Source organism: Abramis brama, assembly GCF_963993115.1.
Source record: "Abramis brama genome assembly, chromosome: 4".
NCBI classification, from domain to species: domain Eukaryota; kingdom Metazoa; phylum Chordata; class Actinopteri; order Cypriniformes; family Leuciscidae; genus Abramis; species Abramis brama.
Window position 1 is genome coordinate 53,132,649 of NC_139966.1, and position 13,023 is coordinate 53,145,671.

At 37.0% G+C, this 13,023-nt stretch overlaps 1 protein-coding gene across 1 annotated transcript; it reads right to left on the reverse strand.

Annotated features, from left to right (window-relative positions):
• Positions 1–7,863: 7,863 nt before the first annotated feature.
• On the reverse strand, positions 7,864–12,088 carry LOC311081053 (leukotriene A-4 hydrolase-like). The gene is made up of 6 exons (XM_084111450.1): positions 12,036–12,088; positions 11,810–11,864; positions 10,954–11,049; positions 8,804–8,886; positions 8,617–8,721; positions 7,864–8,389 (listed from the first exon to the last, which is right to left on the reverse strand). The coding sequence occupies exons 1-6, from the start codon at positions 12,071–12,073 to the stop codon at positions 8,269–8,271; spliced, it is 498 nt and encodes a 165-aa protein (XP_083967576.1). The 5' UTR covers positions 12,074–12,088; the 3' UTR covers positions 7,864–8,268.
• Positions 12,089–13,023: the final 935 nt, after the last annotated feature.

The window sequence follows — 13,023 nt, forward strand, 5'->3', positions numbered from 1 at the left end:
CGACTCGCTCGTATGTATTCTAAATGGCAGATTCTACGCTTACGAGAATACTTGATTAGTTGGTAGAAGTAATTACACATTAATGAGCACATATGATTTTGAAAGAACAAAGTGTTTTTTGCTAAGAATCAACTTAAAAAAATACACAGTGTAGCTTTAATAGAGTCAGTTGGAGTGAGAAGCTCTGATGTTTCTGCTGCTTCATGCTTTTGTAGAGCTGCAGTGATTTTACTTCTAATGAAAAGCATCATATATACAGTCCAGAAGAGAATAGAGCTAAAACCATGTGCAGGAAACCAGCCTTTTAGGATTACTTAATGTAGATTTGAAAATTCAGCTTTCCCCCGTTATGGTTGAATCACTGAAGCTACCAGTTATTTTGCCAAGAGATCTCTTATTTATTATATTGTTACATGTCAGACATACGAGAGAAACAGCCATAGAAGAGGAAGGTTACAGGAGAGGTGTTTACATTCGTGGTACATCAGTGAAATACATTCCTTTCCTTATAAAGAACATGCCAACTGCAGAGTGCGAATTACCATAATTGGGGGGTACTGCTCCTTCACTTCTTCTATGACCATCATGGTCCACTACCATATCAATCCCCACCGTGATCGCCAAGTGCAACATGTGTTGTGCAACACACATACAAGGTCTAAACATGCGACAAACTGATAATCAGTAGGCTACAGAATAACTCATTGTTATTATATATCCAAAAGAGAACTGATTTGATCAACTCCCAAAAGTTAGAAGTTAGAAGTGCACTGAAATACCATAATTACTAGTAAAAGTAATACTAGTAATAATAATAAAATAATAAAAGTAAAAGAAGCCTATTGCCTATTTCAGGGTTTTTCCTGGCTCAAAATGAGGCGGAGGTGGTAAAACCATAATAATGTATTTTAATAATAAGCTAATTAAATGTGTATTTTTTTGTAGATCATCATATAGCCTAATGTGTTTCCCACATTTTTTGTGGGAGGAGTTTGGTATATCTAGGGGGGTCCGGGGGCATGCCCCCCCGGAAGAAAATTGTGTACATTTTAAAGATAAATTCATTAATCTGGTGCACTTTGAGTCACCCGAATCCACTGTTAAAAATAAATAATCCACCCGCAAACCGCCCATATTCTTTGATTTAGATATCTGCATCTGATCATCACATTACAATTATTCCAATTCTTAGTGTTAAGCATGATAATATGGTAACATATCACACTGAAGTAGGCTGATTTAAAATGAACATTTATTTAAAATATAAATAATAATTTGCCTTCTTTTGGCAAAATTACATAATTCCTTAATAGCCTAAACAAAGGCTTTACTCCCTTCAAGCTTAAATTGTCAATGTTTTATTACATCACTGTTTGAAAACACTCAGAATAATTGTTTGTACCTTTATAAAGGGCATTTTCCCCTAATTTTATTAAATGTATGCTCCATCTTTCATTTAAAATTCTTAAATATATATTCAATTAAAATAATTAGACACTAGGCTGTTACCAATACAATTAAATAATTTACATTGTAAATTAGATTATTTTAAATATTTTTGAATATACAAATAAGGAATGTTGAAAATAATGATACTTTATGAAACTAGCGTTTTGTCATTCAACGTTGACACTTGCTTGAGAAGTTGAAGTCGTTCTCTATCTCCGTTGCTTCTAGCCACGGTGGTTAAAAATGGTACGGTCCACAATAGGGGTGTCTGAAATCGCTTTAAATTAAAATGTTCCTACAGTGAAAATAGGAGTTGACTTGTATTGTAACTGTAATTATATTTTTTTCACAATATCAGAAAAATTATCTGACCCCCCCAAAACTGTAATTTCTGTTCCTTTGGGGGTAGTCCAGTCATTTTAAGCCAAAATGGGGGTCAACCTTGAACAAATTGCAACAGAAGCAAACTCAACTGATTTTGTATCCTCAGTATGTCCTGAGTAAGGAAAAAAAAGTCCCGAAGAATCCCATTAGGGGAAAGTTTTGAAAAAGACCCAAATATAGCCTATTCATACGCCTATTCATTCTTTTTCTTACGTGAATAGGGTAAAAAATTGAACCTTTAGATATCACCATGAAAATTACTGAGTTGATTACTTACATCAAGACAAACAAAAAAATGTATTACAAGTTTTTTTTAATGGTTTGTTAACATGGACAAACGGTGCATAATCTAATTACGTATGTGCTAATTTGCATAAATACCACAACAGGTCTAAACATTGGGTAAAGCCAGGTGAAAATGTCTTGTTGAATCTTGTTGACATATAACAGTAAAATACTTAATGTTAAGGTCTGGATGGAACCCATTTAGGCTACCCATGAGCATTAATACATAGAGGCAGGAAGAAGTACTTTAAAACAGCCTTTATTAATTATTATTGCAGAGATGGGGTTTGGGGCTGGGTCTGTGGGACTGTTTCTGGGGATTCACTTTTTATTTTGCCTACCTTTTGTCTTCTGCATTCTCCTTACCATTGTCTCCTGTTCTTCCCTCAGACTCGTCCCCCAGAAACAGTCCCACAGACCCAGCCCCAAACCCAATCTCTTAAAAATAGTGGGCAATAGTGGGATTTGAACTCAGGATGCCGTGATTGAAGCACAACGCTTTCTCTCCTGAGCCACTGAGGCTGCAGAGATGATGAGCATTTGAACAGGTTTGATCCAGAGCTTTGTGTTAAATGATGAATAACTTCTGCTAATGTTGCGCTTGAACCAGAACTTTCTGGTTTGAAAGGGAGACAATTATCCACTGAGCCACAGAGCCTGAGATACAATGATGATGTTTTAGATTTAAAGTTTATCTTAACGTATGTTTAAGCTGGGTAAAAGATGGTCATCATTGACTGATAACTCATTGACTACTCTGCAAGATTGTTTGTGTATTTATTTCTGGACAAAGTATTTCTTTAGATTTATTATACAATTCTGAAAAAACCAAAGCTACTCTTATAGAAATGTTTTTTGTTCCCTTTTTGAAATATGCAAACTGATATATAAGCTGTGTGTTACTCATTGTATCAACTGTATCAGTATCTGTGTGTGATATTGTTGTCCTGTCTACTTTTTAAATAAATAAATATATTTATATGTGCAGAAAAGTCAGAAGATCTAAAATAGTTTCGCCCTCCTGTGGTGATTTGTGTGAATTACACCGTTGCAAATCGAGTTTAAGAAACTTAAATGGATTTTTTTCTTCTGTCCTTCTGTTAAAAACATTCATAAACATGAAAGACCAGACTTTCTCGTTCAAAGGCAAACAATTATTTTCTGCGTCACTGAACTTATATCTAATGCATGTGTATGAAGTAACTTAGGCTCAGGCTTTGTAAAAGATGATCTGTATCTGTGGGATTTAAACATGTTTCTGATGCTGCTTCATGATCCAAAGTCTCAGATGTGATCTCGCCACTATAATCCGACAGTAAAGTGCAGTTCTTCATCTGCTCCACTAGGCGGCAGAAGCGGGTTCTCCTTCAGTCTGACACTTCTGCTGCTTGACAACATGACGCTTGATGACAATCACAACAACACGTGCAGATCCTGCAGATGAGATGACAGCTCTTAATGTCACTTTAACTGCACATATTCCAGCTCAACTGCAAATTAAGCCAACACACAGACGGATAAAATGAAGGAAACGAGTGTCACGCGACTCACCTGTAAGTAACTTTTCACATTAAGTCAATTTCTCTTGTCAAATGACTTGCACGAACTACATAGCAAATCAATCGCTAGTTGTAGCGTTACCTTTTTAGTCTTTGAATGAATCGCCCTCTGATAGTCACACTATAAAGAGTAATAAGGAGGTCTCAGTTGATATTGCAGTGTTGCAGTCAGCAGGAGTTGTGTGAAGCTCTGATGTTCTCCTGTTGCTTCATGCTTTTCTACTTCCTGTTATGACTGGGATATGATAGTAAAACACAGCCTTTAATATGGTATTTTAATTAAAAATGTCATAATACTACAGGCATGAAACAATGAAGTCAAGAGCAGTGTTTAGACACTTTGCTCTTGGTTTTCATTGTGTATAATTTCTGTAATCTTGCTCTGATGTTTGTAGGTCTGTAGATTCTTCTGGCATTCTTTGAATGAGGAGTTTTTAGTTTTATTCAGTGTTTTCTTCATTCTGTGGCCTGGAAGACAGTAATTGAAAATCAACGAGATGAACAGTAGATTGACTGATACAGCATTAATGATGTATAACAGATTTAATTTTAGACTACTATAAATCACTGATCTATATAATGTCATTCTATATAGATCAGTGCTATAAATTCAGATTTTTATTTTATTTTAAGATATACAGAGTGTAATGATGTGTTTGTTTATGCCGTGACTCTACAGAATCAGAGATGTGTTGTGGAGCGTAAACCCGGCCAACAGAAGCAGAGCTCAGAGTCGTGTGACAGACATCGACTGTAATGACGGACTTCTGCTCATGGACAGGTGTGATGTGTGATTGTGTGTTTTACTGTGTTAAACATGTAGGTTCCCATCACTTTCTTTTTGAAGGGCCTCCTCTTTGAAAATCAAATGAAGGGAACCTAAACAGGTGGAGAAGGGAAGGGGAGTGAATTTTTTATTTATTAACTTTTATTATTTTTTATTTATTTTTCGTGCCCAAAAGCATAACCGCTGCTGGTGACTGTGCCAGAAGCTCCGGGGGGAGACCGCACTGGTTTCCCCCTCCTTTAGGCGCACACTGCTTACACACACTCATATCGCAGAGACCCAGCTGGGATTGAACCAGTAACCTCTGAACCCGCGAGGCAGCGCTCTTACCTGTGAGCCACAGATCTCTTGTCTGTTCATGTGAAGGAACTTCTATTTCACTATTTACTTGTATGTGACCTGTGATTTTTAAATAAACCAGTTAAAGCTTTCATTTGTGTGATTTGAACCCAAGCCTCAATCACAGTCTTGTTACCAGAGAACATGTGTTTAGCCACTTGTGCCACTGTGACTTTCACACTGAATCCTGGAGTTTGGGCCACTTTGTTGGATATAATGCCAAATACACACAATCATAAGAATTTTCAATAAGAACTTTATTCACTTTACATGCCAAACTCAAACTGATAACAGTAAATATAATGTCAAACTGGAAGTATTAACATATGTCATCTTATATTTATGAACTATTATTTAGACTAACTTTTCAAATCTGATATTACTATATATGAAAATACTATTTGGAGTAACGTCTGTGTTTATGTATGTCTGTATCCTACAGAATAAGGGATGTTTGGAGCGTCCAGTCAACAGAAGCAGAGCGTGTGGACAGACATTGACTGTAATGATGGACTTCAGGTAACTCTTCTAATGTGTGAATGTGTGTCGTTGGCTTGTAAATTTGTAGGTTACCATAGTTTTCTTTTTGAGGGGTCACTCCTTTAAAATGCAAATGGTGGTAACCTAAGTAGGCGGGGAAGGGATGGAGACCTAACTCGTCAAACAGGGAGATATGAACAAGATAATCTTATACCATATTGAACTCGCAGAGAAAGGAAATGTGTCCCATTACATTACATTGGGGTTTCCCAAACAAGGGTTCGTGAAGGAATTTCAGGGAGTATCTAAGTTCATGAACAATGTATAGTTTTTTGCAATGGGGGTTGAATAATTTCGATTGCAACTGTATACACACACACACAAACAATATTGGCATTACCTTGTTTGCAAGATGTCTAGTGTTCAGAAGGTCCAGATTTATGACCGTCTGTTGGACAGCAGAAAGTCTTTTTGATTGAGTTTAGAGGAAAAAGTCAAAGCTAACACTTGTTTGGACTGAGCTTGTTTCGTCTGCTTAGGAGTTTTGAACCAAAATCAAGAATCCAATAAGTTCTGATATCTTTATCAAACACAAACTCAGCATTCACATTCATCTCAGAGGTAATCACTCCAGTTCTACATGGTGCTTTGGAAGCGCATGGCCTGGTTTCTGCCATCTTTGCTTCATGGTCACATGGTTCCACAACATTGTTTTGAGCCAATCACCTGAGTCATAATTGTCATGTGACTAATCACTCCATATTTGAACTCCTAAAACACTATTAAGATTCCTATACATCTACTATATAATGTCATGATGACATATACTTTTTATTATAGACTCATTTTATTTCGAAAGATAAGTGCGCCAGGAGAACTGTTGGAACTGAGTCGTCTTCGGTGGTTCAGTGGTAGAAATACCGTTGCTAAAGTAAAAGGTTACTGGTTCTATTCCAGCTTGTTGTGGTTTTATACAATTTCAGATTCAGATTTCGAAAGACAAACATACCAGGAGACCTGATTTAATTGTGTTGTCTTTGGTGGTTAAGTGGTAACGGTACCGTCACTGAAGCGAAAGGTTTCCGGTTCTGTTCTAGCTTGTTGTTGCGGTTTTATACTCTGTTGTGATTTCAGACTCGAAGATAAATGTACCAGGAGAACCGGCCGAACTGTGCAGGTGCTGGTGGCGCAGTGGTATAGTCATGGTATAACCTTCCCAAGGTCCATGGTTCAAGCCCGGGTCAGGCGTCTGTACACCCCAAAAACCAAAGGGGGGGGTAGTGTGTGTGTGTCCCCCCCCCGAGGTTTCGGAGTGCCTGTCGCTGTGTTTATGCTGCTTTGCGCTTATTTTTTGCTACGTTTAATAATATAATAAATAAAAACCTTATTTTTTAGGGGGGGGGGGGGGGGGGGGCTTTGACTTTTTTTCTTTTTTGGACTTTGACTTTCTTTTCTTTTTCACTATTCTTTTCTTTTTCATTTTTGGACTTTTTTTCACTTTAATTTAGTTGTTAAAAGTAACTAAGTAACAGTTACTTTTAACAACTAAGTAACAGTTACTTTTAACAACTACTAAGTTACTTTAGTTACTAAACTAAGTAACTAAGTAACTAAAGTAACAAAGTAACAGTTACTTTTAACAACTGCTAAGTAACAGCTACTTAAAGTAACTAAGTAATTAAAGTAACAAAGTAACAGTTACTTTTAACAACTGCTAAGTAAAGTTACTTAAAGTAACTAAGTAATTAAAGTAACAAAGTAACAGTTACTTTTAACAACTGCTACGTAAAGTTACTTAAAGTAACTAAGTAACAAAGTAACTAAAGTAAACTAAAGTAACTAAGTAACAGTTACTTTTAACAACTGCTAAGTAAAAGTTACTTTTAAAAGTAACAAAGTAACAGTTACTTTTAACAACTGCTAAGTAAAGTTACTTAAAGTAACTAAGTAACAAAGTAACTAAAGTAAACTAAAGTAACTAAGTAACAGTTACTTTTAACAACTGCTAAGTAAAAGTTACTTTTAAAAGTAACTAAGTAACAGTTACTTTTAACAACTAGTACTTTTAAAAGTAAAAGTTACTTACTTAAAAAGTTACTAAAGTAACTAAATTACTACCTGTGTGAACTTCTGACAGTTCTCCTGGCTAGTCAAGTTAGTTAGCTTAATTTGTTTATTAGCAATTTAATCATTGCTAAACTTAACTAAGCCTATTTACACTTTGCCTATTAAACACTCACTATATTTAAACTGTTAAATAGAAGTCAGCTTATCAAAATTTATAAATTTATAATTCAAAATGTATTGTTTATAATTGTGTCTGTGCTTAAGGAACAACTGATGGTTGAAGATCTTTATGCAACTGAAGATCTTTATGCATACCTCAGAGTTCTTTCTATCCTCTTTATGATGTTCAGCAGGCAGTTTATATGATAATGTTGTGTTTTATATTCTCTCGATGTTGAGTTGTGGGTTCCCATCATTTTCTTTTTGAAAAGCAAGTCATTGGGAACTTAAATGGGTGGGGAAGGGACAGGGAGTGAACATTTTTATATGCAATTAAGTTTAGAGAGTCTCCTGAAGAATTGTCCAAAAAAGCCAGTTTATGATTTGTTGAATTATGCAACTTAAAGAAAAAGAAAAACATACGCATGTTGAGCATGTAGTACACATGAAATGCATCTGTTTATGTGCCATGCACCTTATTCTGTATCAAGACACAATTTTTATTGGGCAATAGAAAACTTCTTGTACAGAGGAGTTGTTCATAGATAGCAAGATATGCTGTTTTTTTTAACACCAAACTGCATGATACTGAAACTCTCCACATATTTTGTTGTAAGCCCTGAGACTGAAACCTCCATCAAGACATTAAAAAGCCAAGCTTCGGCCAATGAGAAAAACGTTCTGCACATTAACGCATCTGAGGACTAAGCTGAAGCACAGAAACACTGCCTGCACATAAGACGGTCAGAAAGCAGCATTTTAGCCATCGATTTTCAGATCCTTGGCCACGAGCATCGCTGTGACGGGGTGCATTGCTCCACGGTGCTCCTTAAAAGTCTTCACTGCCTCGTCGGTGTACTTGGAGAAGTTGTAAACTTCCCTAAAAGGGAAAGAGAGAGAGAAGGGTCAGCAAGTGCACTTTTGAAATGAAGAGCTCTCGACAATGAACAAACAGAAGTTTAAGCAATGTTTTGTTGCTCAAGCAAGGAAATTACAAAACTTTCTGTAACGTCCTGTTCCTTTTGGTCCATTTTCAACAACTGACCCTACTGCTGTTGCTGTTTTTGGTCCAATCATGGACTTCTCAGAACAAATGAATGAATTTACTTGAAGAGCGGGCGAGTGAATTTCATTCTGCCCTGTTCGATAGCCATCTTCAGCGCCAGGGGAACGGCTTCCTCCCAATGTGCCCTCACACAGACACGCAACCACCTGCATAAACACAAACAATTTGACATGAAATACTGAAATATGTGATAATCAGATAATTTAAAGAAACAGGTCTGCTGTTTACCTGAAGCGAACCTCTGCGTTTTTAACACTGTTCAGCTGGTAGACCTCCTGCATCTTCTTGACATGGGACAGAGGAAGCGGCTCCTGATACAGGCAATACACAGAGGAAACAGACAAGACGTTACAAGACTACTTCTGCTTTCTGTTCCTCTCTGTCTTTTGATCTGAAGTGCTAAAATGTGTTTGATATGGCACAGCATGACTTATTCTGCATCAACATAATGGGGCATCACAGACTAAATTAGATCTTTAAATTTAATTTTTAAAAAGTTAAAAATGTAATTTAATCCATAATACACCCTATATACATCATGGCAAAAAAATAATTATAAATATATATATATATATATATATATATATATATATATATATATATATATATATATATATATATATATATACAGTGAGGAAAATAAGTATTTGAACACCCTGCTATTTTGCAAGTTCTCCCACTTAGAAATCATGGAGGGGTCTGAAATTGTCATCGTAGGTGCATGTCCACTGTGAGAGACATAATCTAAAAAAAAAAATCCAGAAATCACAATGTATGATTTTTTAACTATTTATTTGTATGATACAGCTGCAAATAAGTATTTGAACACCTGAGAAAATCAATGTTAATATTTGGTACAGTAGCCTTTGTTTGCAATTACAGAGGTCAAACGTTTCCTGTAGTTTTTCACCAGGTTTGCACACACTGCAGGAGGGATTTTGGCCCACTCCTCCACACAGATCTTCTCTAGATCAGTCAGGTTTCTGGGCTGTCGCTGAGAAACACGGAGTTTGAGCTCCCTCCAAAGATTCTCTATTGGGTTTAGGTCTGGAGACTGGCTAGGCCACGCCAGAACCTTGATATGCTTCTTACAGAGCCACTCCTTGGTTATCCTGGCTGTGTGCTTCGGGTAATTGTCATGTTGGAAGACCCAGCCTCGACCCATCTTCAATGCTCTAACTGAGGGAAGGAGGTTGTTACCCAAAATCTCGCAATACATGGCCCCGGTCATCCTCTCCTTAATACAGTGCAGTCGCCCTGTCCCATGTGCAGAAAAACACCCCCAAAGCATGATGCTACCACCCCCATGCTTCACAGTAGGGATGGTGTTCTTGGGATGGTACTCATCATTCTTCTTCCTCCAAACACGTTTAGTGGAATTATGACCAAAAAGTTCTATTTTGGTCTCATCTGACCACATGACTTTCTCCCATGACTCCTCTGGATCATCCAAATGGTCATTGGCAAACTTAAGACGGGCCTTGACATGTGCTGGTTTAAGCAGGGGAACCTTCCGTGCCATGCATGATTTCAAACCATGACGTCTTAGTGTATTACCAACAGTAACCTTGGAAACGGTGGTCCCAGCTCTTTTCAGGTCATTGACCAGCTCCTCCCGTGTAGTTCTGGGCTGATTTCTCACCTTTCTTAGGATCATTGAGACCCCACGAGGTGAGATCTTGCATGGAGCCCCAGTCCGAGGGAGATTGACAGTCATGTTTAGCTTCTTCCATTTTGTAATGATTGCTCCAACAGTGGACCTTTTTTCACCAAGCTGCTTGGCAATTTCCCCGTAGCCCTTTCCAGCCTTGTGGAGGTGTACAATTTTGTCTCTAGTGTCTTTGGACAGCTCTTTGGTCTTGGCCATGTTAGTAGTTGGATTCTTACTGATTGTATGGGGTGGACAGGTGTCTTTATGCAGCTAACGACCTCAAACAGGTGCATCTAATTTAGGATAATAAATGGAGTGGAGGTGGACATTTTAAAGGCAGACTAACAGGTCTTTGAGGGTCAGAATTCTAGCTGATAGACAGGTGTTCAAATACTTATTTGCAGCTGTATCATACAAATAAATAGTTAAAAAATCATATATTGTGATTTCTGGATTTTTTTTTTTAGATTATGTCTCTCACAGTGGACATGCACCTACGATGACAATTTCAGACCCCTCCATGATTTCCAAGTGGGAGAACTTGCAAAATAGCAGGGTGTTCAAATACTTATTTTCCTCACTGTATATATATATATATACAGGTTTACATTTAAAATTTAAGATTTTGTGATATGTGATTTTCTCTTGCAGATTCAAGACAAAACAGGATGCAAAGATATTGTGGTTCCTAGATATGATCAGGTCCCATTTTTAACTTATTTAGTACCTCTTGGAGTAACAGAGCCACAAACTCAATGAGTTGATGAGAGTTTAATTGCTTCACATCTGCCTCAGTGAAACTCGGAAGATCCCCTTCTTTTGCCTAAAATGCACAAACACACAGAGAAAGAGGAAGAGAGGGGTTTGTAATTGTAAATGTAATTTAATTTAGATGTATTTTAGAGAAGCTTGAAAATTGAAAGTCTTTGGTGTAGTTTTTGACTGAAAACACTGGTTGAACTCTCTTCACATCCTGATAACAATCAATAATAGAAGTTGTCTAGATATATATATATATATATATATATATATATATATATATATATATATAAAAAAAAACCTGTACATATATCTTTTGTGGAAGTCTCAGGACCAAAAAATGCAATGTTTAAATCCTGCCTGCCTGCAAACATATTTCCATACCTCAACACACCCTGCTCTCACAGACACTGCACGTCATCAGCACGTTTCATAAGGCTATGCAGAGTTGTAGACAGTTTACAGTTCCTTCTGAACCAAAACAACGAGCTTATGCTGCGTTCATGCCATAATTAATAGATTGACAATAATTCGTTATAAAAATTAATAATTAATGACTTGACAGTCTACTCGGAGCCGTTCATGTCCTCGGACTCAGAATTATGCGTTTCTATGTCAACACTATCAACGGCGAAATGAATCTGCAGGAGTCAGGTGATACAAGTCAGAGCTCGAAGTTGTTTATGTTCATTATTTTTGTAATGTTATGTGCTTTGAGACACGAGGTAGTTTAACGCCGCCGTGATTTGCAGACTCTGCTCTGGCTGTATGTTGCTAGCCTCTGGGAAGTTGCCTACCCTACCTTTAACAGGAGAAAGACTCACCTTCACCCATCTCTGGCACAGAGCAGTGCAGGCATCGGCCATACTGGTGTCATACCTGTGCACAAAGAGGCCACAAACACAAGTTTTTGTGGACTTTCCAGAGACATAATGATTTTTAATGATTTCTGGTATTGCTATCCATGGGGGGACATTTAGTCCTCACTACATAGGGAATACCTGAACCACACACACACACACACATCCAAAAATGTGCTCTGGTGCTCACTGTGGTTTGACAGGGGCATTCCTGGTGTGTGCATCCATGCATTCCAGTCCACTTTATTCAAGATGTCCACCTGACAAAGAGACAAATAGAGACATGAAGCACACATTTTTTTACTATATTGATAGAACATAAGAGATAGCATGAAAAAAACTAAAGAAAAGCTAATGGGATTTTAATCATAATTTTGTTATCCAACAGGAAATTGATTCTAAATGATGAGACACATTCCATTAGCAGTCTTTTTTGACAAAAACCTGGAATGAATATACAAGTATGTGTATTTCTACATTACTGAGCTTTACTGGGCAACTTGCATAAAAAGTTGAATACAGTATACTGCCTTATAATTAAAAATAATATGTACATGTACTTGTAATATTAAAAAATATTTGTTTCTGTATTTAAAAAAAATAATATATATATATACATATATAATGCATCACTTTATGAGCAACTCAGAACACTGGGTCACTATATTTTCATTGTTTCTATAGGAAGTTTCTTCTGCAGTGTGTTTGTTTGCTTCCCTGCATGTGCAATCTTGTCGTTTTCATATTCACATTTCCATGTGTACATGGTATTAGAGTCATGCATTACCTGTCCATGTCTCTGAACTCTGCTTCGGTTGGGTAGGTGTGCAACATTTTTTATTCTACAGGTTAAAAAGACAAATAAAGTCCTCATGAACATTGTATTTAATTTTAATTGAATCACACACACACAAAAATTATCTTTGCAATATAAGGTTTTAGGCTGCAGAAAAGAAAGTTAGTGATGTGTAGAATCTTAAACAGAAAAATATCTACTCTCATGCCGTTAAAAAGGTCTGAATGTGTTGTGGCCACTGCAATCCAGCGCCATAGGGATCCAAGGCATTATGCTGGAAGTGAAGCGCGCTGACGCCGCCTAGTGGAGAGGCTTAAAACTGCATCAATCATTTGGTTAATTAAGGCAGGTGAAATTATCGTCGCATTATTAAACGAAAAGA